Raw genomic sequence first — 26,166 nt, 5'->3', positions numbered from 1 at the left:
CCTCTCTAAAATTTTTCCAAACACGGATGCAGGCTGCAACAGATGTCGAAACACTCCTGCTCACTTAACACATGTGTTTTGGTCATATCCAGCTCTGGCAAACTATTGGTCTTCTATCTTCAAAAATTTCCATGAACACACTCCTAAACCTTGTGGAAAGCTTGCCCAGGAGAGTTGAAGCTGTTATAGCTGCAGAGGGTGGGACAACTTCAAATTAAACCCTATGGATTAAGAATGGGATGTCACTTCAAAGTAAACACCAGAAACTTGTGCTAAAAAAAAATGGACCAGTGAATAATTCCCTACAATCCCTATATAGACCAGTGAGTAGTGCTGATCAACATGTCATTGGGGTCATCAGGTGGGAACAAATCATTAGTGTTTCTTCTAGTTGGGCCCACAACACCTCCCGGAGGCTAGACAGTGATCACTGAATCACACCCCTAACACAACAACAACCACCATTTTTTTCCCACAAGCAGCATTATTATCAGCTCCCCAACCTCACCAACTGCACACCAGTCATAGCAGGATGGGGATACAAACCCTGGTTCGGGTAGGGGGTAGATATACAACAGGTAAAGATAAGTAGGAATGGGATTCAAACCTTGGTTCGGGTAGGGGGTAATGAAAGTATAGAGGGTGTCAGAGGTGGAGTACAAGACACACAAGCAGAACTCACCTAAACAGTCCTACAGTCACTAAACATGCCACCAAAAACAAGGACATACAGACCAACTCACCTGAAATGGCCACCTGGTTTCAAAAGGCTCATATGGCTTCTTCTTCTTCTTCATTGACTTTTAATGGCAACTGGCATCCTTGGTGTTGCATATGCCGCCATCTACTGGACTAAATTAATTTTTTTCTATTTCTTCTTTTCTATATTCTTTTAATTATTCCAGTAGTTACCAGGAATCTTATTGTTATTCTCCTCCCTTCTTTAGACTTAGCAGATTCTACTATATTTTTCAAAATACATTCTGTTATTCCTGCCCTCTGCAGCCCTATCTTCATTATTTCCCTCTCCCTTCCATATCTGGGACATGCTATCATCACATGTTCCACTGTCTCCCTCTCCCCACAGCTACACTGCCCAGTTGGATGTTTCCCCATTATCTTAAGTGTATTATTCAGTTTACAATATCCTATTCTTATCCTGCTAATAATGACTTGTTCTGTTCTGTCCACAACACCCTGCCTCTCCTGCTACACTTTGTAATTTATATAAATGTCTTCCTTTTTCCTGATTCTTCCAATATTGATTCCAGTGATTGTTTATTTCTTTCCATACGAAACCTTTCCCTTCTGTTTTTGATAATGTTACTTTCATTTCCACCACCTCTTTCTTTACTGCATCCTTAGCAGCTTTGTCTGCTTTTTCATTTCCTTTTATTCCTACATGAGCTGGTACCCACATGAACACTATTTCCCTCCCCTGTTGCATTAACCTGGATGTTTTTAACTGTATTTCATATAGATGTGTTTTTGCTGTTCCATTTTTAATACTTAAGAGTGATGAAAATGAATCGCTACATATAACTATTCTCCTATCCCTCACATCTTCCATCCATTCTATTGCTAGCAATGTTGCACATAATTCCACTGCATATATACTTAAATGATCTGATGTTCTTCTTGAAATTGTTCTATTATACATGGGAACCACCATTGCTGCTGCTGTTACTCCTGTTGCCTGTTCTTTGGACCCATCTGTATATATATATATATATATATATATATATATATATATATATATATATATATATATATATATATATATATATATATATATATATATATATATATATACACATATTCTCCATATTTTTCCTCCACATAGTTATAAAATTCCTGCACTAGATCTGCTGTTTTATTTCTTTCCTTGATGTTCCACATGTTTAAGTCTACATTTGTTTCTTGTAACATCTATTTTGGTATCGTTGTCCAAAGAACTGTTGGGCTGAATTCCATAAGGGCGGCTGTAGCTCAGGAGGAAGAGCAGTTTCCCACCAATCAGAAGGTCGGCGGTTCGACTCAAGCTTCCCCGGGCTACATGTCGAAGTGTCCTTGGGCAAGACACTTGACGTGCTATATGAGTGTGAGTGGGTGAATGTGGCATGTAGTGTTAGAAGCGCTTTGAGTGGTCAGTTTGACTAGAAAAGTGCTATACAAGTCCAATTACCGTATGTTGTATTATTAGTTGTTCAAGCACATCTCCAGAACTCTCTTTGCTGGATGTTCATCTTTGTGTCCTTTTAAATGTACCCAGTAGTTATAGTTATAGTTACCAGCTATTAGCTGTTTTCTTCTGAGCCATAGTGGCATTTCTCCTGCTTCAACCTGTAGTGAATATATTGGTGCTGTTTTTATTGCTCCGAGACAAGTTCTTAATGCTCTGGTTTGGATTATATCTAATTGCGAGAGTACTGATTTTGCTGCCGATCCATATCCCACACTGCCGTAATCTATTCTAGACCTTATTAATGCTATGTATATATATTTTCATGATGTAAAATCAGCACCCCACTCTAACCCAGCCACACACCTCATAATATTCAATACTCTCTTACTTCTCTCTACAATTCCCTTCACATGCTCCTTCCATGTTAATCTAGAATCCATTATCATTCCTAAGAATCGAAAGCTGTTTACTCTCTCTAAGTTCTTTCTATACAAGTTTAAAAGGCTCATATGGGCCACACCCTTGACTTAAATATATCCTTGAATTCTTCCTTGCTTCTTCCAAGAGTCTGTTTACCCTAAGTGCTCCCCCTGCTGGGCCCCCAGCTACTATTGCTTCTTCTAATCCAAATCCACTTACTGGACCTTACTGCCTCATCTGACATTTCCTTCACTATTTTCCTCACACTCTGTCCACTTACACCCAACTCCCTCAACAATGAGACAACAGACTTTTCAACAAATCCTCTATATCCTACTTCCACTGGACAGATCCTAACTTTCCATCCTCGCTGCTCTGCTTCTTCCCCTAACTCTACATACCTAAGCTTTTTTCTTTCATATGCTTCTACTACTAAGTCGTCCCAAGGAACAGTCAGCTCTATGAAATAGACTCTCATTCTACTCGTAGATCACAAGACTATATCAGGCCTTAGATTTCTAGAGGCTATTTCCTGGGGAACAACAAGCTTCCCTCCTAAATCTACCTGCATCTCCCAATCACAAGCATCCTCTAAGCTGTCTTGCCTCCTTATTGTCTAATTAACTTTCTCCCCCTCTTGAACAAACTGAATTGCCACTCTCTTCACCTTAGACCTTCCTAAATTTACCTGCCTTCGTTTATCTTCAATACATGCAGCTAAGCTTCTTAATACTTGGTTATGTTGCTACGTATACTGGCCTACTGACAGACTAACCTTACAGCCTGACAAAATATGCCTCAGAGATGCAGTACCTGAACATAACGAACATAGTGGGTATCCATTAACCCAGAGTTTTAGGTTCTGGGGAGTTGGCAATACATCATATGTTGCCCCTATCAAAAATCTAATACTCCTTTCCTCCATACTCAACAGCTCTTTTCAACTAAGCTTTTTCTTCTCTACAACTTCACAATTCAACCACTGTCCCTGCTTAGCCTGAGCCACTGCCTTTGTACCCCTTAACATTTCCTCCTGTCTACGAACCTGTTCAACAACTAGCTTTCTCTTCTCTTTGGGACCTGCTTTACTCCACACCGGTTTGCCTGGGCCAAGCCCCAAGCCTACCGGGCTTATTTGAACATTAACCACAATCTCTGTATGTCTAAGAGCCTCCTAGGCTGTCCTTCTTGGATTCCATTTCCTCCCCTTGGTTGGGTTTGGAACCACCTTACTAACTACCACATCTTTACTCCCAGCTAACAGGAGCTCTGTCCTAACTTTAGTACATTTAAACTCCTCTACTAGACTAGATACTGGGAGCTGGAGTATGCCTTTCCCATACAGTGCCACAGTACTTAAGCATCTAGGACATTAAGCACTTAGCACTTAAGTTCATATGTGTGTAAAGGCAGATGAGCGAATACTTTTGGCAATATAGTTTATATATAAGTGCAGGCTCATAGAATCCTCAGGGCTAGCCAACCTTGTATTTATATTTTAAGCAACACGGACACAAATGGCTTGATAACTGGCTCAGAAATCAGATACGTTCACATCCCTACATTTATCTGCTAACCATTAGAGCCATTTAAAATCACACTGTGAGAAGTAAAGGAAAATGTTTTTAGTAGCCAATATAGCCTTCTATATTTGATCGAGTTTAACAATGCATTTGAAAACAGACATTTTTGCAAGTTAATATAAAACAACTTACAACTTTGCCTTCACAAGTCAAATTCATTATACGATTTTTTTTATAGCAGGAATTCTGCTTCTCCCAAGATAGACAAATCATTTATGTGTCTAAATTATCATAAACTACTGAGTTCAAATCAGTTTTCATTCATCATACTTCAAATAAAATTTTATTTTTAAGTTGTTGCCAGGATACAAAAACAACTCCCCAATCCAGTTTTTGTTCTATTTAACTTTTATTTTATTCTATTTTTTTTATCAATAACTATATTTTTTTCTGCAGAAATATAATATCCCTTCAGGAATGAATAAAGTAATATTAAACTGAAAGTTTTCTAATGTCAGGCAGCATTAGAAGGGACTACACTTTTAAGTTGAACATATTAAATACCTGGTGGTGCTTGTGATGACATTTAATAGACACCAAGGAGGTCTAAATAGATTCCAGGTGGCAATTTGAATGGTTGATGAAGTTTGCAAATTATTACCCAGTTGGCTTTCCATACACCAGGAAAGAAACACTTGAACTAAGAGCCAGGTGTAATAGGTGGAGAGACTGGAGTACCAGCGAGTGCCACCATGACAAGAACACAGAGAGTTATCAGCCCTTATCACAATTTTATTTGCCATTTTATCTTTACAGACTTAGCAGAACTGATGGGTAGAGATGTGGGTAGGGCAACATTAGCATATTCACAAATCCTCATTTACTGAGCGTGGAGGAAAGTGCAGTCATGCCCCATGCCATGTTCAAGACATGAGGGTTTTTTTTGTCCAAGGCAAAACTTTCAAATTATAAAATTATATGGAATACATATGCTTTTGAGGGTACTTTTACTTTTTTTAATAACTGCCAGACTGGGACTTCAAAAGACATGGCATGTGTTTGGTAAATTAAATTATCGTTTTGGTTGATTCGAAAAAGGATGGAAACACCTGTGTTTACATCAAGTCTGACATAGCACACTTTCACCCCAACTCCTTCTGATGTTTGTGGGTCACTCACAAGACAACAAACATGGCAACAAACATGGAAGCGAGTTAGTAGTTGTCACCAAAGTCCATACTTTTGATGGAAACACATGATTTAAATTTCTTTTAATGCAAATTTCCAAATGATGCGAATCACTTTTTGATGGAAACATGACTAGTGATACTATAAATGATGTGTTTTTAAACAAAAAACAATTTTGATATAGTTATTAACTATTGTGATCATTATATATGGTTGGTAATAGATCCTAAACAAATGTTGTTGTATTGCCCAAAGTAGCGTTCAGGCTCCTGCAGATTCTGTCAAGAAACATTGGAACAAAATAATATGAAACAGTAACTTGCTTGAGAAAAGATGTAATTTCTTAAATGTTTCTGAACACCTTATTCATTGATAGACCTGGTCAGGTTTGTTTTGACCATTTGTTCCTTTTTTTGCCCCCTCAGACATGCCAAGTAGATCTGAGGTCTTGGCACATTACTCCCACAGTCTCTCTTGACCTGACAGGCAGCATTCTTTGAAAAAAACGTCTGAGTGCTATTTTGCCGTCTCATTTGGCTCAGATCAGTCTGCACAGAATGTGTGACTTTGGTCTGAAGATCAGCCTAAGATTAAGGAACACAAAAGTGTTAGTTAACCAAAAACAGACATTGCATATTACAAACCTATATATATATACACACATATAAATACATACACCTTCCAACCTATCCTTCCACACTTTTTTGTTTACTACATAACTCCATGTGTGTTAATTCATAGTTTTGATGCCTTTAGTGAGAATCTACAATATAAATAGAGAAAAACCATTAAATAAGAAGGTGTGTCCAACACATTTGACTGGTAGTGTACATACACACGTATATATATATACATACATACATACATAGTGACACTTTACATGACAAAAACAAAGTCAAATTGGAATTAATTTGGCTCACTTGTTTCAGAGCTTTTCTTCGAAGCTCCCACTCATTCCACTCATATGTCTTGTTGATGTTTGTCTCCATAGGATGGGTGACAGTTTGAGTGCCATTGTCACACTTGGTGACAGGCTCCTCCCATGTTTTTCCCTTTTGATTTATCTACAAAACCACATGGAAAAAAAATCTATTTTCTACTGTTATATCATCAGTAAAGTACAATGAAGTTTCTGAAAGGTTGTTGGTGCATTTACTATAATCTGGCTGTTTGAATTAGTTTTATTTTTGATATCACCATCACATTCTGTGAAGGTATCACAGATGTTTTACATCCTACAAACTGCTAGTTACATCAAATTTATTCTGAATTTCTTAGCAAGTTGCACCTGGGAATCTTTAGAAAATACAGAGCATGGAATGATGTTGACCAAAGGATGATGCTAACCTCAGAAGATGGACTGACACAGGAAAATTGTTGATTTTGTTGAAGAAGCTGAATGAGTTCAGGAAAGTATTTAGTTTTTTCTTCCACTTCAGCAACAAAGTAATCTGGACAGGATAAAAATTTCAATGCAGCTTCTTTGGAGCTAAAAGCGTAGAGCTTGTCCTTGTGTTTCAGGACTCCAATATCTGGATTACCTACAAAAGACAAATTATGTCAAATGTTCAAAACATGACAAAACATTATTTTTGATAAACACATGGCTTGCCCATTGCAGGTGAGCAATAATTCCATTTCACCCAGGCATAAAGATGCCTTGTGGTATCTGGCAACAAGATATTGGCACAATATCCTTTCAGTCCTGCAAGTTATAAGTAGAAACATTATTGGTCAGATTTACTAAAGCACATTCTCCAATACCCCATTACTGACTCATTGTTTGTTTCTTCTCGCATTCTCGGCAAGTTCAGGTGATTTTTGTAACGATTGGTGTGTATAAACATCGTATACACATCGGTTGTCTTTTGGTAAGACGCTATTTCATTCCAATTCTTGTGGTCACAGTTCAATTTGAAATTCTTATATAATAATTTAAAAAATAATGAAAATTCCTCTTAACTCTACAAATTCTTATTGACACAAGATGAACATAGGCACGTTCTGTCAATGTGCCCCGTTGTCGGCCCCATAGCGCAGGAAATCAATAAGGGATGTAGCCTAATCTTGTGGATGGCAAACTAAAATGGATAAAGATACTCATATGCCATATGGGTAAAAACCATCACTTATATGACACAAGAATAACATTCATCACTAAACAAGAATTAAATATCTATTAGCTATTTATGATATTGCATTGGTTTTCCATGTGAGTACTACCTGGAAGCAGAAGGCCATCTCTTTTCACAAGCATGTAACTACAGAATCCATTGTACTGTAATGGCAACTCATTAAAGCTAGCTGCTGTTTCAGGCATGAGCCATTCCTGTGTGTTCCACAGAGTTTGATCAATCTGCTCATCTGAAAGCAGAGTGAAGAACAGCAACACAATTTTGCTCAGTACTCTCAAATAAACAATCTCTCACTGCAGTTTTGTTAGGCTTGTTAAAAAACTGAAACTTTACATACAATACTGTAGTGTATTTCTGGGTGACATCAGCCATACCTGAGGACTCTGACATTCTCTGTTCATCTGTCTTTACTTTTGTTGTCTCCAACAGGCTGTGCAGATATGCCTCAGAAAAAAACTTTTCCTGAGAGGCAAGGAAAGGCTGAAGATTGAGTTTGACATTACCAAGGATATTAAGCAGTTCAGCCTCATCCTGGAGTCCAGACCACAATTTTGACAGGACCTTAAATAGAGGCTGAAAGAAAATTGAGGGGTGAAAGGGAGGGGGAAAAAAAATTAAAATAAAATTTGTAATTACCTTATTTCGAGTAAAATTAGTCTTCAATGTTGATCTGATAAGTGTGTTTACTACAGAATTTCAATGAAGCATGTGTTATGTTACCCTACATTAAAGATTCAAGAGGAGTCCCTTATCAGTGAAAATCAAGACTTACCAACTCTTAGTTCTAGTATCTACAGTACAACCCTGTTAAAGTATTATTCAAAATTTCCTATTTCTTCCGGCTGGGGCCTTTCTGTGAGGGGTTTATAAGTTGTCCCCATGTATGTGTGGTTCTCTATGGGTACTCCGGTTTTTCCTCCCACCAACTGTCAGGTGACTTGGTTAGTCTAAATTGTCCTTAGGAATGATTGCGAGTGTTCATAGTTGTGTGTCTCGTTTGTCTCTGTGTGGCCCTGTGATGGACTGGTGACCCGTCCAGAGTGTACACCGCCTCTTGCCCAATGACTGCTGGGATAGGCTACAGCCCCCCGACGACCCTAAATTAGATAAGCAGGTATATATAAACAATGGATGGCTAGAAAACAAAATAACATAGGAGGGACAATCATTTATAAAGTAGAGGTGTAGTGAGGGGAGTGGTAGATGTCTGCAAAGATCACCATCAATGGGTTAGGGTGTTGTTTTTGTAACTTGCCAACAACTTAAATGATGATGTCAAACACATTGTTGACGGGCAAGAAACGTGAAATCAATGGACAGACATGGACAGAAACTCACAGCCAGCAGTTCAACAACTGAGGTGCAGAAATGCTCCTCTACATTGACATGTCCAAGATTACACCATCTGTTGTTAACAAGATGTAATCCCTCCTCCTTCACTGTTACCTCTGTCTGCAGTCTGTCTGACCATATGGTCTTGAAGATTAATGCAGGAGCGTTCGAGTTCTGCAGTCAAATCTTGGTGAAAAAATATTATTGTCTTTTTGAAACTCCTGCTCCATCTTCATCAAGGCCATCCATTTTATCTTCAATTCAATTCAATTCAACTCAATCATACTTTAATAAATCCCCAAAGGGAAATTATATTGCTTCAGTGTTCATTTTTATTACATATACGCTATTGTTATAGGTAGATAACAAAATATATTACATATAAATTAGCTGACAAATATTTAGAAAGTTGAAGTGTAGCAAAAAGAGGTGTGGCAGAAATCTTCAGAGGTTGCCATCAACTTAGCACACAGTGTCAGCATCAGCAGGTAACACAGGTTAACTCCCAGTGTGTCATAACAGATGGGAAAAAAATGCCAATTACCAGTAGAAGTCCTTCCACCAGCACAACATAAAAAACCAACAAAGAAAAATTCCCCAAGAATCATGCAAAAGTCTGATAATCAACAAGTTGCAAAAATGAGACAGTATGTCCAGAGCTACTGGAGCTAGCTGCCTGCCTCTAGGGTGGCACGGTTTTCAAATTTTCCATAAAACTATTCCTTTAAAAGCAACAAGACATGACAAGTTGAAATATTGAGTCCATGATCAACACACTTACATAGACTGTTGTAGTTGGTGCAGCTGTCTGTGGCTTTATAGTTTCTTTAAGCATCTTCAACTGAGATGAGAGCTCAGTTTGTAGGATTTCAACATGCTTGACACATAAACATGCATCAGTCTGGAGGATAAGAAAAAAACATATTTAGCCTTTGTTCAACATTTTATTAAATAACATAATACATTAATTAGCCTGCCTTCTTTCATTTGATAGGCTGTAAATAGATAGATTGGGGTGCAAGGTTTGTGGAAGGCAACATATTTTCTGACTGTAGCTTTAACCACAAAAAAAGCAAGTCATTAATTTTAAACTAAACGTGGCTGTGAAATCTTCTCCAAACAGAAAATAATCACGAGAAGCAGAGTGAATGTTGTGAGGAAAGAAAACTTTTTATTTGGAATTAAATTTAATTTAGATATCCAATTCTGATGAAAATAATAATAATAAATCATTATAATAATAACAAACATTCTTTATCAATAAAATTGTTTATATCAGAGAGAAGATTAATGGAATCATTCCCACTATTATCACTGATGTATCATCAAGTAGAGCAGCTTTAGAAGTATCTTTAGAACCTGATTTGTATTTAGACTGCTTCTGCCCAATTAATCTCTCTGAGCTAACAACAGCAATAGTCTCTTCTAAACCATCAACTTGTATGTTAGACCCAATCCCAACCAGACTGTTCAAGGAGGTTTTCCCCTTAATTGACACTTCCATATTGGATTTGATCAATCGGTCTTTGTTGACAGGATATGTACCTCAGAGTTTTAAGGTTGCTGTAATTAAACCTTTACTTAAAAAACCTACTCTTGATTCAGAAGTGTTGGCTAATTATCAACCTATATCCAATCTACCTTTTTTGTCTAAAGTTCTTGAAAAAATAGTTGCAGCTCAACTTTGTGATCATTTACATAGAAATAATCTGTTTGAAGAGTTTCAGTCAGGATTCAGAGTGCATCATAGCACAGAAACAGCACTGGTGAAAGTTACCAATGATCTCCTCTTAGCCTCTGATAGCGGACTTGTTTCTGTGCCTGTCCTGTTGGATCTCAGTGCTGCATTTGATACGATCGATCACAACATTCTGTTACAGAGACTTGAACATGTTATTGGGATTAAAGGAACTGCATTAGGCTGGTTTAAGTCATATCTATCTGATAGATTCCAGTTTGTTCTTGTAAATGAAGAATCTTCCTCACACATTGGAGTAAGTCATGGAGTTCCTCAGGGTTCTGTGCTTGGACCAAGTCTTTTTACTTTGTACATGCTTCCATTAGGTAACATTATTAGACAGCATGGCATAAATTTCCATTGCAATGCTGATGATACTCAGCTGTACTTATCTATGAAACCAGATGAAACCAATAGGTTGGTCAGACCACAAGCCTGTCTTAAAGACATAAAGACCTGGATGACTCAGAACTGTCTGCTTTTAAATTCAGACAAAACTGAAGTTGTTCTCTTTGGACCTGAGCGCTTTAGGGAGAAATTGTCTAGTTATATAGTTACTCTAGATGGTAATTCCTTGGCTTCTAGTTCTATAGTGAGGAACCTTGGAGTTATTTTTGACCAGAATGTATCATTTGATGCACATATAAAACAGGTTTCTAGGACTGCCTTCTTTCACATTCGTAACATTGCTAAAATCAGGAGCATCCTGTCTCAGGGTGATGCAGAGAAACTAGTTCATGCATTTGTTACTTCAAGATTGGACTACTGTAATTCCTTATTATTGGGCTGTCGCACATATTCTCTGAAAAGCCTCCAGCTGATCCAAAATGCTGCAGCCAGAGTTCTGATGAGAACTAACAGGAGAGATCATGTTTCTCCAGTTTCAGCTTCTCTTCATTGGCTCCCTGGTAAATTCAGAATAAAATTTAAGATTTTTCTCCTCACATATGAAGCTCTTAATGACCGAGCTCCATCATATCTTAAAGATCTCATTGTAAGATATTTTCCTAACAGAGCACTTCGCTCCCAAACTGCAGGTTTACTTGTTGTTCCCAGCGTTTCTAAAAGTAGAATGGGAGGTAGAGCCTTCAGTTATCAGGCCCCTCTCTTGTGGAATAAGCTGCCAGTAACTGTCCGGGAAGCAGACACCCTTTCCACTTTTAAGATTAGGCTTAAAACTTTCCTTTTGATAAATTTATAGTTAGGGATGGCTTAAGTAATCCTGAAGCATCCAATAGTTAAGCTGCTATAGGCTTAGACTGCTGGGGGACCTCATCTGTCACACCTTTCCTCACTTTGCTCTCTTTTACCCCCCCCCCCCCCCCCCCCGTTTAATTTCTCAAATTATATTATGTACATGTGACATTATTGTGGTCATAAACTTGTGTTTCCCTGTTCCAACAGGTATCCTCTATATGGATGAATTGGATTATAATTACAGTGAATTGAATTCCAATTGGCTTGAATTGAACTATATTATTTAAGTGCCTTGAGATGACAATTGTTGTAATTTGGCGCTATATAAATTAAAATTGAATTGAATTGAATTCAAGAATTTGGCCTCACTCAAATTTGCAAAGTTAAGCCTCTGGTGTTTCGTTAGATGGCAACTTGTTTTTTGAGCAGCACACTATGAAATAAGTCCAGTTTTGCTTGTGTCATCCTAGAAATATTTCAGAAATATGCATTAATTTATGTTTCTTCATGGCTTGATTTCTGCAATAAACTTTGGTCTTTTCTTAGTCAAATCTATTGATGACATGTGCAAAACTCAGTTGCAACATTTATGGTCATAATCAAGAGGAAAAAGCACATTGTTCCTAATCTAGATACTTCATGCTGACTCAAAGTGTGTTTAAAAATTTACTTTACAATCTTCTCTAACCACATTGGCCAGTGAGTAACTTATGGTCTTTAGCTTAAATCAGAAATACTATCATTGAAGGGCCTATTAGGATTTTATATATCTACACTATCTGGTTATTAAACAATGCTGGGTTACTCTCTGTAATACCTATGTCTTTGTTAAGGCTTTTGACTTGCTTTTGAAAAGCATCCATCCAGCCATCCATTGTCTTCCGCTTATACAAGCTTAGGTCGCGGAGGCAACAGGTTTAAGAGAGAAACTCAGACATTCCTCTCCCCAGTGACACTCTCCAGCTCCTGCTGGGGTATCTTGAAGCATTCCCTGGCCAGAAGGGATATATAATCTCTCCAGCAAGCCCTGAGTCTGCCCCAGTAGGACGTGCACAGAAAACCTCCAAAGGGAGGCGACCAGATGTCATTCTATCCAAAACCACGTCAGCTGGCTCTTTTTGATATGGAGGAACAATGGCTCTACTCTGAAATCCCTTCGGATGGCCGAGCTCCTCACTCTATCTCTAAGGCTAAGCCCAGTCATTCTCCAAAGGAAACCCATTTAATCTGCTTATATCCACAATCTTGTTCTTGGGGTCACTACCCAGATCTCGTGACCATAGGTTGTTCCAACAAAGCTGTAGAATCGGTTTGAATATCGCCATGATCCTGAGAGCTGTGTTGTCAGGTCGGGTAGGGGTCTCCCATGTCAAGTTGGTCTCAGGGGAGGGGTCAGACCAAGAGCAATTCAAAGACCGTAACAGAGCAGTACCAGACAACAAGAGCCCGGTTTCCCCTGTCTGGACAAGGCACCACTCTGCAGCCAGGCCGGGAGCGGGGGGTGGGGGGTATGATATCGAGGTCAGGTGCAGTGTGAACTGGGCAGTAGGCAAAAACTAGAATTCTGAGCTGGTCTGTGAGGTGAAGCGGTACCAACTAGGTATATTTGGGCTTACCTCCACACACAACGTTGGCTCTGAAACCAAACTCCTGGAAAGGGTATGGACTCAAGCCCCTGTCTGAGCACCTCTGTGTTCTCCCCGGTGAACGAGAAGGTCGCCTCACTGCGGCTACAAGTCGCAGGAGGGAATGTTCTGACTGTTGTTTGTTTGTATGCGCCAAACATGCGCCAAACCCTTGCAGGGTTACTGAGGGGATCATGGCAATTTGACCATTCAGTAGACATTGAAGACTTGGACAAGGCTTACAACCGTGTTCCCTTTGGGATTATGTGGGGGGTGCTGAGGGAGTATGGCTATCCGGTCCCTGTATAACCAAAGCAAGAGCCGTGTCCACATTCTGGGCATTAGGTCGAATTTGTTTATAATATTTTGGAATCCCCAAGGGCTGCCCCACCGATCCTGTGATTTTTCAAGGACAGGATCTCAAAGTATAGTCATGGAGAGGAGGTCATTTGGGTTGGAAACCTCAGGGCTGAGGAGGTGTTGAGGTGTGGATGTATGGGACGTGAAAGTGTGTGTGGTGATGATTGGGCCTGGGTCTGGGACTTGCTGTCGCCTGGCCTGCCTGTGCTTCTCCCGATGGGGGGGCGGCGTTGCCTCTCCCCGCTGCTCGCGACTTCACCCACCTGTGGGCACGTCTTGACTCCCAGGGCACTTGGCCAGGGGCGCTGGGGCAGGCGCTGACCCACTGTTTGGCTGTCTGGGGCGCTTGGCCCTCCCGGGTATTGGGTGGGGCCTCTGCCGGGGGGTTTGGGGGCGCTCGAGCTCTTGGGGCCCGGGTCCGGTGCACGGCCCATGTCTGGGCGGCTGGGGCCTGGCGGGGTCTGTGGGCTGTTGCCCCTGGCTCCCGGGAAGCCTCTGCCCTATGCTTATGGGGGCTCTGTCCGGGGGCTTCCTATGCAGTCTTCTGGGTGGATGCGTGGTTGCCCCTGCGGTGGGCTTCCTGGGTTCTGTGCTCCGTGGGGGCTGCTGGTGGCCTGGGTCTTGTGGCCCTCTCTGCCTGCTTCTGATTGCTTGGGGGGGGCTGTGGATTGTGGCCCTGTACACTTATACACTCATAACTAAGCACGGATATCATGTAGGTCCTGTGCCATGGGTGTTGCATGTTCTCACACACAACACACATTCATTAGTCCAGTAGCATGCACACTAAGCAGTTGATGTATTATCATGTCGTCTCAGGTCATCTATATCCACAGTTGTGTTGTATGCGATTGCTGCTACTTGTGCTTGTTTTTGTTTGTTGGTGTGTTTGTTTTTTCTCTGCTTTCAGGTGCTCCTGGTGGCGCTAAGGCTGGATTCGCAACAGAGACCATGGATTGTTGTCTGTTTTGTTTTTTACAGGTGTAGCAGCTGGTTGTCTGGTTTTTGTTTCTATTTTTGTTCTGTTTCCTCTTCTTTCCTCTTCTTCTTTCCTTGTCCCCCGGTCCGGTTCAGTTCTATTACATGTTATATATTGTAAACAGAAATAAATAAATGGGCATCAAGGGGAGCTTTACATTTATAAAGCTTCCCTTGGCAAAGCAAATCTGTTTGGCATAAAAGGTATTCAGACTACAATTCTGCTGCCATAATGCTGAACAGGACAATGGGGGAAAAAAAGAAAAGAAAAAAAAAAAAAAAAAAAAAAAAGGAAACCTCAGGGTTGTATCTGTGCTTTTTGCGAATCATGTGGTTCTATTGGCTTCTTGTGTGTGAAGCAGCCAGGATGAGCATCAGCTCTTCCAAAACCAAGGCAATGTCTCTCAGTTGGAAAAAGGTGGAATTTTCTCTCCTAGTTGGGGATGAGTCCCTGCCTCAGGCGGAGGAGTTTAAGTATCTGGGTATCTTGCTCACAAGTGATGGCAGGTTGGACAGAGATTGACAGACGGATTGGGGCTTAGTCAGCTGAAAAGAGGGCGCTGCTCCAGTCCGTCATGATAAAGAGGAAGCTGGACCGGAAGGCAATGCTTTGAGTTTTGAAAAGCAATTTTTTTTTATTATTATTATCATTATCATCACAGTTATATTGGTTTGCAACAGTGCAAGAAAAAATTACAGTTTATTGTGGGGATGCACCGATCCGATATTTGGATTGGATATCGGTGCTGATATTGACAAAATATATGGATCGGTTATCGGAAAGTACAGCCGATCCATTTTTCAATTTTAATTCTTTTTTTTTTGTTAACGCTTCTCAACAAGTACATAAAAAAAAAATCACAGAGGAATCACACAGGTTATGTGAGAGACTGCTCTAACTACTGCGGGTCCCCACCCCCCTTAAAAAAAGGGAAAATCTAGCATGCTTGTTGTCTGTTTTTCTGCACACTGTCGGATGCTGTTTACATTTTAGGCTTTTCAATCAAATAAGTTAACGTAGCTTCCACAGATGTTTATTTTCATATATGAGACCTACATTCATCTTCCAAAATGAAGCTATCCAGCCCGCGTTTAATCTCTAAAAAGCTGCAGGTGAATTAATCAGCTTGTGTTCTTCTACCTATCTGGCCACAATATGCCATTGAGCTCAGTCCAGCCCAAGCAGGTCCTGCCCTTCCCAGCCCCTAAACTGTCCTGTCCAGCTCAGCCACGCACAGCCCAGCCCTTCAGTGAGTGTTTCTGTTTTTTATTGTTATTCTGTTGTGTTTAAATTAAATTGTTCAATTCATTACTTATTCCTATTTATTCTGTTTCAGTGTTCTGTTTTATTTATCTAAATTTATTTCATATTATTTTCAGCTGGTTCACCGTTTCACATATTTTATTTAAAAAAAAAAACAATGGTTCATTCCTTATATTTATATCTATTATTTTGTTTAATTTTAGGATAAGTTTAGTTATATTTAAGTCAAACCTGAAGCCTGAAGTTTGTAAATCCAACAACGGTATCAGATCGGTATCGGGTAATGACCGATATGCAAAATCCAGATATCGGAATCGGTATTGGAATCAAAATAGCTGGATCGCTGCATCCCTAGTTTATTGTCATAATTACTAGCTACTGCTAACTCACCAGTAAGATTTTGAGGAAAACTTCATGCTGTCTGACGTTGTAGAGAGCCTCTTTGAACAAGGTGATGCACTCATAAGGTCCTGGCTGATTGTCAGAGTCCATTAGATTCTCCAGCACAGCTGTGTATTTCCATGCCAAACTCTGTGTAACACTCATTTCGTTTTTGATGCTTTTACTGGTGACTGGAAGCACTTCTGTAAGTAATGAAGGCACTGCCAAGAGAATGTGAAATGGAGTAAAAAGTATTTATCATAAGTGAAGAAGGAGAATAAAGGATGATAGTGTTTACTTTACACTTGGTGTAGCATAAACATAACTAACTGACTGAACTGTCAAATTATAAAGACCCATAATCTGAACTCAAAAGAATCCTTAATGTCTGAATACTAATGCTTAAATACATCTTGTTCCTGAACTCCAGTCCTAAAAAGTTAGCCCAGCCCTGCAAGTTTCAGCAATAATTCCTTAGGCTTGCTAGGTATGGAACTGTGATTTTGAGAAAATGCACAGCTAGTAATTTTACGAAAACATAGTTGCTCCATTTTTTTCTGTTGACCAAACCATCAAGTAACTGTTAAATTGTATATGTTAAAATTACTAGAAACAGGTGACATGAAAACAATCCTTCCTCCCACAGACAAGTAATTGCTGACTAATTTGTAGAAATCTATGGAGCTTTCAAGCAAGTCTTTCAAAATATTTTCAAATATTGTAGACACCACATGTGACACTTTTTAAATATATTTTTTTTTAAAGAAAAGCAACTGATTAGTTTAATCTTTTTTTCCAGGTAATTTAAGAAACTTTTAACTGAATGTTTTCAAGCTGGCTGATCAATGTACACCTGCTCACTTAGCAGTAGTAAACAACCTTTCCTCAACTACTATTTCAACATAAAATAGAGAAAAGCTTTACTTAATTCTTTTTTTGCTTTATTGAAGAGTCGGATCCCCGTGACAATCATAGTGAGCTCACTAAGCTGCAGTTCCTTATCTTTCTTTACCAGTACCATGAAGGCTCCAAGTTCAGTCTGGGGGAAGATGCTCTGGAGAGCAGCTGGGACAAGAGAAGGTTCAGATAGTTTACCATTATCATAATGACAACATGTAATTGCGTATCATTGTTATTACTATGCTACAACGCATCTCTTCCATAATCATATTGACTAAGCTGCCAATATAATAACCTGCACTTTCCTTAAAATACCAGATATTTAAACCAAGTTAAATTTTGCTCAGATTTAGATACTGATCTTTATGAATGGGTCTCAAGATCAGTTGCTAATGTTAGCTCCTATGTGTTCCAGTTCATTTCAAATGTAATTTAGTTTACAAATTGACTTATTTCCTTTAGAAGAATCTTAAAGATATGGTAGAAATCTTGCCTGAAACACTGGAATATAATTTCTGATTTCTTAAATGGATGATGCAGAATTCTGGCAATTCAATCACTTGCACTTTGGCCATAACCATACGGACTCAAAATATTGAAAGTGAAAGTGAAACCTGTAGCTTCCTGCACAGTGTTGACATCAGAAGGTGAACCCATAGAAGATCGCAGCAGAATATAGGTGACAATTTTATGGTATAGAACGTCTAAGTCACTCCTGATTTTCAGTCTATTGTCTGTAATCTCTCGGCTCAACGGGCTCAGCTTGGCCTCAAGCATACGATGGATTTCCTCGACATACTCACCTGCAAAAACATTGACAAAATGGTCATGAGAGTTGAATAATAAGAGAAATGTTCTTCTATAAAATAAACTTAGAACTATGCAGTACTAGATTTGTTTTTGGGGGGGGGGGGGGGGGGGGTTTGCATTTTGTTTATGTCCATGCAGAGATTTAACTGACACAGCAATGTGATTGACTCAGTCCTACCAGCGGTGTCACACTGTTCTACAGGTATACATATATCAGATGTATATACATAGGTGTGGATCAGTGTTTCTCAATCCTGGTCCTCATGCAAAATATGTAGGGCGGTGTGCCTTGAGGACCAGGATTGAGAAACACTGGTGTAGATACAAATATAGTTTATTGTCTAAACAACACTAGATTTAAAATCAGTTCAACTTTTTCAATGCATGTTTGGAAATCCATGTTTGGTGGAAGACAAGAATTTTTTCTAAATAAATTAACACAATTTTATACAAAATCTTGTACAGAAACCAGTGCTCCAGTAAGCTTAATATGGCCACATGATGAGCATCAAGGCAGCTATTCAAAAAGACTTTTAGCCAGTACTACTCAGTCTCAAAGGGCTACAACAATAAGCGCATGCTCTGCACTAAAAATCTGGAGCAGACAAAACCCAGGAATGAATTAGTTTGATGTAAAAAAAACTAAAGTGTTCTCTAAATTACTTACGTCGAGAGGTATAATTCATCTCAAAATACTCTTGCATTTTGATTGTGTCTAGTGATGGGCTGGACTTCTCCATTAGTTTACTAAGACAGAGCTGTAAGACAGGTGGCAGAGAAAGACAAGAAACAGACCTGATATCACTGAACTCTGAGCTTTATCAGCCATAATGAACAGTCTACATTCTCTAATAACACCTGTTTTGGTGTTACTGCATCTTATCCTGTTTCAAAATGCTGCATAAGAAATAAGAAAGTTGAAAACAAGATGTCAGATGTTGAAAATGACCTCATTTAAGTTTTTATGCTTATTTTGAAATCATTGCCAGAAACTGTTTTTGGAAAAAGTTCGGGCAAAGACATATTTTCCACCATTACTGCATCGTCTCTACTTTTGGTGACACTTTTTCTGGAAATTTAAGAAAACAATTCTAGTTTTGAAGTAAAAATGTTGGAATGTCATGGAACATTTATGCGGGTGCACCCGCATAAACCGAGGGACTTTGAGCCGGACTGCCACAGGATTGATGACCTTCTCGATAGCGAAGGGCCCAACAAACTTGGGAGCCAGCTTGTTGGATTCCACACGCAGAGGAAGGTCACGGGTGGAGAGCCAAACCTTCTGGCCCACCTGATATTGTGGAGCTTGAGAGCGATGACGGTTGGCTGCTGAGGAGTATCGGTCTGCCGCCTTCAGGAGGGAGGCCCTAGCATGGCTCCAGGTCCGACGACAGCGACGGATGAAGGCTTGAACTGAAGGGCAAGAGGCCTCCCCTTCCAGGGCTGGGAAGAGAGGAGGCTGGTAACCGTAGACACACTGGAAAGGAGACAAACCGGTGGCAGAGCTGGTAAGGGTGTTGTGGGCATATTCCACCCACAACAGATGCTGGGACCAAGAGGATGGGTTCTGTGACACCATACACCGGAGGGCCGTCTCCATTTCTTGGTTCTTTCTCTCAGTCTGGCCATTAGATTGCGGGTGGTACCTGGATGACAAACTGGCCATGGCTCCCAAGAGGCTGCAGAACTCCCGCCAGAACACTGGTGAAAACTGGGGCCCTCTGTCCGAGACCACATCAACAGGAATCCCATGAAGGCGAAAGACGTGGTTGAGGAGCAGCTGGGCTGTCTCTTTAGCTGACGGGAGCTTAGGCAAGGACACAAAGTGTGCCATCTTACAGAAGCGGTCCACAATGGTAAGAATAGCCGTCTTCTCATTCGATGGTGGCAGGCCTGTCACAAAGTCCACTGAAATGTGGGACCAGGGGCGATGTGGCACTGGGAGAGGCTGCAGGCCGGATGGTGCTTGACGCGATGTTTTGTTCTGATTGCAGGCTTTGAAATACTCCCGGGTGTCCTCCTGTAACGTGGCCCACCAGAAACGTTGTAGAAGGACCTCCCGGGTTCTCTGGATCCCAGGTTGGCAGGTCAACTTAGAACCATGGGCCCACTGGAGTACATCCGACCTCAGAGCTGCAGGCACGAATAAACAACCAGTAGGGCAGGCACTTGGACCAGGCTGACCCTCTGTGGCAGCTCTCACTTTCTCCTCAATTTCCCAAGTCAGGGATGCCACAACACACGGGGACAGAGGATGGTGTCAGGAGCACTGGTGCCATCATCCTTCCTCTGGAACTGACGTGACAGAGCGTCCGGTTTGACGTTGCGGGAGCCGGGTCTGTAGGAGAGGGTGAAATTGAACCTAGTGAAGAAGAGGGCCCATCGTGCCTGTCGAGAATTGAGTCTCTTTGTGGTTCGAATGTACTCCAGGTTCTTGTGGTCCGTCCAAACCAGCTGGTTCCCTCCAGCCAGTGCCGCCACTCCTCCAGGGCCAGTTTAACAGCGAGGAGTTCCCGGTTACCAATGTCATAATTTCAATCGGCTGGGGAAAGACGCCGAGAGAAAAATAGCACATGGGTGGATCTTCTGGTCACTGGCTGCTCGCTGGGACAACACAGCCCCTACACCCATGTCAGATGCATCCATCTCTATGATGAACTGCCGTTCGGCGTCAGGAACTTGGAGGATGGGTGCAGAACTGAAGCGGTCCCTCAGGGTCTGAAAGGCTGTATCTGCAGAATGGGACCATCGGAAGGAAGTCTTGGAGGATGTCAGGGCTGTGAGAGGGGCAGCGATGGAGCTATAGATCCGGATGAAGCGCCTGTAAAAATTGGCAAAGCCCAGGAACTGCTGCAGCTTCTTACGGGTTTCAGGGACTGGCCAGCACCTAACTGCGTCCACTTTGGCAGGATCCATCTCCAGGTGACCCTAAGTCACAATGTAACCCAGGAAGGACACAGTCTGTGAGGGAAACTCACACTTTTCGGCCTTCACGAAAAGGGAGTTCTCCAGCAAGCGTTGGAGGACCGTCTGGACATGGTGGATATGTTCTTCGCGGGACTTGGAAAAAATGAGGATGTCGTCCAAATAGACGAAAACATATTTGCCGATCATGTCTCTGAGGAGGTCGTTGACCAAGGCCTGGAAAACTGCCGGGGCATTGGTGAGGCCGAATGGCATCACCAAATATTCATAATGTCCGGTGGGCATGTTAAAAGCAGTCTTCAATTCATCCCCCTCTCGGATGCGGACAAGGTGGTAGGCGTTACGGAGGTCGAACTTGGTGAAGATTATGGCTCCTTGAAGTAACTCAAAGGCTGAGGAAATGAGGGGAAGAGGGTACCGGTTCTTTATAGTAATGTCATTAAGTCCCCTGTAATCAATGCAGGGGCGCAGGGTCTTGTCCTTCTTCTCTACAAAGAAAAATCCTGCCCCAGCAGGAGACGACGAGGGTCGGACAATACCGGCAGCCAGGGAGTCATTGATGTAAGACTCCATGAACTCCCGTTCAGGAACAGACAGGGAGTACAAACGCCCCTTGGGAGGTGAAGTGCCAGGCATCAGGTCAATGGAACAGTCATAAGGCCGATGAGGGGGCCATGAAGTCGCCTTAGTCTTACTGAACACCTCCCGGAAGTCATGGTAGTCGGCAGGAACTCTGGACAAGTCAGGGCAGGAACTAGAGTGCGTTGTCTGCTGGGGTACAGAGGCCTCTTTAAGGCAGACCTGGTGGCAGGAGTTCTTCCAACCGAGGATGCCCCCTGTGGCCCAGTCGATGTGGGGGCTGTGTCGACGTAGCCAAGGGTAGCCTAAGATCAGTGGAATGTTGGAAGATGACAAGAGGTGAAACTGGATGGTCTCATGGTGGTTACCGGAAAATAGCATGTGGACAGGAGAAGTCTGGTGAGTGACAGTCTCCAGAAGATGGCCATCAAGGGCTTTGGCAGGAATTGGGGTGTCAAGTGGAATCTTCTTAAGTCAGAGTTGTATGGCTAAGCTCTCGGCTATAATGTTGGCATCTGCACCAGAGTCTATAAAAGTGGGCAGGGTGTGTGCACCACCAGGAAGGAGGAGCTTGACTTGGAACAGAGGACGTAAGCTTGAGGAGGAAGACTTTGCTGCCATGTGACTCACGAGGACTTCCTCACTCACTGGTGAAGCCCTGTCTTTTAATGGGCAGCGGGAGATAAAATGTCCAGTTTGTCCACAGTACATACACAGATTCCCCTTATGGCGGCGCTCTCGCTCTTCGGATGCAAGCTTGGTGCGGCCCACCTGCATGGGCTCAGACTCTACACCATTATCCATAACGGGTAAAGAGGAACCGGAAGCAGATGAGTAACCTGGCCAGCGGGCTGGGTCGAGACGACCAGGAGTGTTCTGTCTCCTCTCCCTTCTCCGGGCCTGTATGCGGAGGTCCAGCCGAACAGTAAGTTCAATGAGACTGTCCAGTGTGGAAGGTAGAGGATAGGAAACCAGTTCATCCTTGATGTAGTCTGCCAAATTATGCAGAAAAGCATCACGCAGAGCCGCAGTGTTCCAGTCGCTTCGACGGGTCCTGGTCCGGAAGTCGATGGAGAAGTCAGCCACTGACTGGTTCCCTTGGCGCAGGGAGAGCAGATCACGGGCGGCATCAGGTCCGGAAGCACCCAACCCGAACACCTTGCGTAGTTCTTCAGAGAAGGCCTGGAATGATGCACAGACAGAAGTCCGCCTCTCCCACTCTGCTGTTCCCCAGAGGAGAGCTCTGCCGGTCAGGTTGCGAACTACGTATGCCACCCTGGCCTCCTCAGTGGCGAACGTGTATGGCTGCAGGCCGAAGAGTAAGGAGCAGGAGGTCAGGAATGAACCGCAGAGTTCAGGGTTTCCATCATATCGCTCAGGGGTTCCCACTCTGGGCTCGGAGATCATTCTGGGCTGTGGCAGAGCTGGAGCAGGAGTTTCCGGTGTGGGGACTGGAACTGCAGAAGGGCGAGTGGACATCAGCTGTTGCAAGTGGGCGGAGAGGGCTGCAAAGGTATTGGTGTTGGCCTCTGCAGCTTGTCTGGCGTATGCATCAGCCTCCTCCATTCTCTGCTGTTGCTCCATGAGCGCAGTCTCAATCCTCTCAAACCGATCCTGTGGTGAGGGTGGTCCTGCTGGGTCCATGTCTGGCCAGATTGTACTGTAACGGGTGGTGTATGGACCCAATTGTAGTACAAAGGAGTCAGAAGACAGTGGTAAAAAGTTCAAGGCTTTACTGAGACTATGGCAGACAGACAAACGGTTTAGAAACCGGCAAACAGGAATCAAGAGAGGAGAGGCAAAGTTCTTGGTCAGGGACAGAAGGCTGGGTTGAATTACCAGGAGGAAGACGAAGCACGGAATCAGGGACAGGCGAGGTCGGTACCGGTAAAGCTGGCATGAGAAAGCTGGAAAGACATGCATGGCAAAGAACAATCTGGCAAAGGATAGAGTGTGGAGCTGGTGACTATATGCTGGGCTGATTGCATGTGATGAGAGGCAGCTGTGTGCACAGGTGAGTGGAGTGAACTGATGAGGTGTGTGTGGCTGACAGGCTGAGTGGGGCAGAAGCAGGATCAATGGAAAATTACTGATGGTTGGATGACTAAACTGTGACAATGTTCCAAGTATTTTCACAGGTCTGGAATAGTAGTAGCCCATGTAGTCTTTACAATCGAGTCATTCTGTTTTAATATGTGTACAGCCTGCATATATTACAGCAGGCTTCCCTATAAAATATGCAATATTCCAAAAAATCTGTATATACCATTCAACATTAACAGGGCCTGCACAGAAGAGCAAGTTATATGTGCAATGTGCCATAATACACCTCCACCTATCTGAAATGAGCTCTGGATCAAAGAAGGCAGCACTGATTTAGGTCATGTTTGTTTTCATATGTTTTATGGTTGAATTTTGCATTTGACAAAGTTGTGATGATCTAAAATCAGTTCAACTCTATTTTACTTATAAAGTGCCAAATGTCATCTCAAGGCACTTCAAAGGTACAGTTCAGTTCAAGGGAATTATAATCCTATTCATTGTAGTCCAATTATGATGAGACGGTAAAAACAAACAAAACAACAGATAAAAAAAAAAAACTTTGCTGACCTGCAAATCTTCAAATCAGTCCGTTTCTGCTTCATTTTTCCCTCAGGGATGAATATTATGGCCAATCAGTAATTGTTTTGGTCTTGTCCGATGTGTACAGACTTTTTTCTTTAATTTTTAAACCACTTTTTCACAGAGCTACAACTCACTAAAAGAGTTTGTCCCTCCACAATTAGGAGTTTGTCAGCCTTTCTCAGATTCTTTATTTATACTTTATAGATATATATATTTCACCATGCCTTTTATTTAATGTATGGACAACTTTTTTGCTATTGTCCCATCTTTTTTTGTTTTAAAAATACAACTAATTCAAAACATATTTTTTTACCAACAGAGATTAAAGTATTTCTCTGTCAGATTTTTTCCCCATTTAGTTTGTACTTGGCAGTTATAAGGAGTACATATTAAGTACTTAAGAACTTCCATCCATTTTCTATACCCGCTTAATCCAACTCAGGGTCACGGGGGGGCTGGAACCTTTTCCAGCTGCCATTGGGTGAGAGGTGGTACACCCTGGACGGGTCGCCAGTCCATCACAGGGCCACACAGACACAAACAACCATGCACGCACACACTCACTCCTCGTGACAGTTTAGAGACACCAGTTAACCTAACATGCATGTTTTTGGATGGTGGGAGGAAGCTGGAGTACCCGCAGTGAACCCACGCATACACGGGGAGAACATGCGAACTCCACACAGAAAGGCCTCAGCCAGGATTTGAACCATGAACCCTCTTGCTCTGATCCACGGTGTCAACCACGCCCTACTTAACTTGTATATGGAAAGTAAAACATTGTTAATAAAACAAATTCCTCATATTTCTATATTCTAAAAAAATGTTGAAATCTATATACACAACTACAATAATTGAGAATATCATTTCATAGACTGTAACGTTAAAATGCACAGCTATTAAAACTACATTAAAGTAACTAACCTCTTCAAGTTTATGGACATCTTGTTTGGTTAGAGTGCGATCAACATTAAAGCCATTTCTTGGATCCAACACCACAGCTTTCACCTAAGGAGGGGAAAAAATTATTCAATCTTAGATAAAGCGCTGCTTTCAAAATCTAGAAAGGAGTCTAGTGTTCGAGACGAACTGAATAGCCAGAAGAAATATATATTTTACACATTTGTTTAATTGAAATAGAACTTGTTAAGAATCAGTAAGAAAGACGTACAGTGACCATTTGTGGACTAAACTTATATGATTAAACTACTGTATAGCTGCCCATTAACTAGCTCGCGTAAACTTGGCGATCACCTGGTTACTTGGGTTTACCGACCATAAAAGCTGCCAGAGTGTCCGACGCAGCATGTCCCTTCTCAGCACACGCCTGCACTATTTCCCGAATGATGTTTTTAATCACGCTTTCTGCGTGAATCCGAGACATACTGACAAGAGAGTGCAGTGCTCGATAATAATGCCGAAAAGGTATCCTGTTGATACGCGGTTGCCACGGTAACGACTGACCCCCAACAAGAATGCGTTACATCACGTCTCTTCTGGAGTGCGCAGTCGTTAAACACTGAGGGTTACGGTTAGGCTGTTACATCCTGGATTCTTTTTTTTATAAGTGATTAGATTCTACAAATAATAAACGAAATGTTTCCAGAATAGCCATGGAACAAACCCAAAGATAAGTGGTCAATTAGAATCAGAAATACGATCATTCATAAGTAAACTTGTTGGCGATCGCACATTTAACATATTCACAATATTTAGTAATATCTGCGTGATTTTAAGAGAACATTTGAGGGGTTTTTTTGCAGCAGCTTGCCATAATCTTTTTTTCTCGACTGAAAATAATTTAGTCGATAAAGTTTTATTCATAGGCTACATCAAAACGTGACTCAAGACGCTTTACAGTCGCTTTGAAGTTCACATTCCAATTCAGTTATTGGACTTGTTGAAATTACTCAGAGTTCCATACCTCTTTGTATAACCGAGGTTACTCATGAAATTTGAGAGTTCTGGCACTTAATTAAAACCCAACAAATCAACTTTATA

The 26,166-nt window shown here is 41.6% G+C and overlaps 1 protein-coding gene across 1 annotated transcript; it reads right to left on the bottom strand.

The window, feature by feature from the left end:
• Nucleotides 1–4,849: 4,849 nt before the first annotated feature.
• On the bottom strand, nt 4,850–25,595 carry cfap206 (cilia and flagella associated protein 206). The gene is made up of 12 exons (XM_072362729.1): nt 25,442–25,595; nt 25,090–25,173; nt 18,704–18,794; nt 17,841–18,029; nt 17,251–17,391; nt 16,336–16,547; nt 9,565–9,684; nt 7,826–8,024; nt 7,540–7,680; nt 6,664–6,857; nt 6,237–6,380; nt 4,850–5,900 (listed from the first exon to the last, which is right to left on the bottom strand). The coding sequence occupies exons 1-12, from the start codon at nt 25,547–25,549 to the stop codon at nt 5,679–5,681; spliced, it is 1,845 nt and encodes a 614-aa protein (XP_072218830.1). The 5' UTR covers nt 25,550–25,595; the 3' UTR covers nt 4,850–5,678.
• Between the last annotated feature and the right edge of the window lie 571 nt (nt 25,596–26,166).

This window comes from Leuresthes tenuis, unplaced genomic scaffold (genome assembly GCF_036924035.1).
Source record: "Leuresthes tenuis unplaced genomic scaffold, fLeuTen1.0.hap1 SCAF_13, whole genome shotgun sequence".
Taxonomy (NCBI): domain Eukaryota; kingdom Metazoa; phylum Chordata; class Actinopteri; order Atheriniformes; family Atherinopsidae; genus Leuresthes; species Leuresthes tenuis.
Note: the sequence above shows the minus strand (reverse complement) of the source record. Positions and strands in the feature narration are given on the sequence as shown.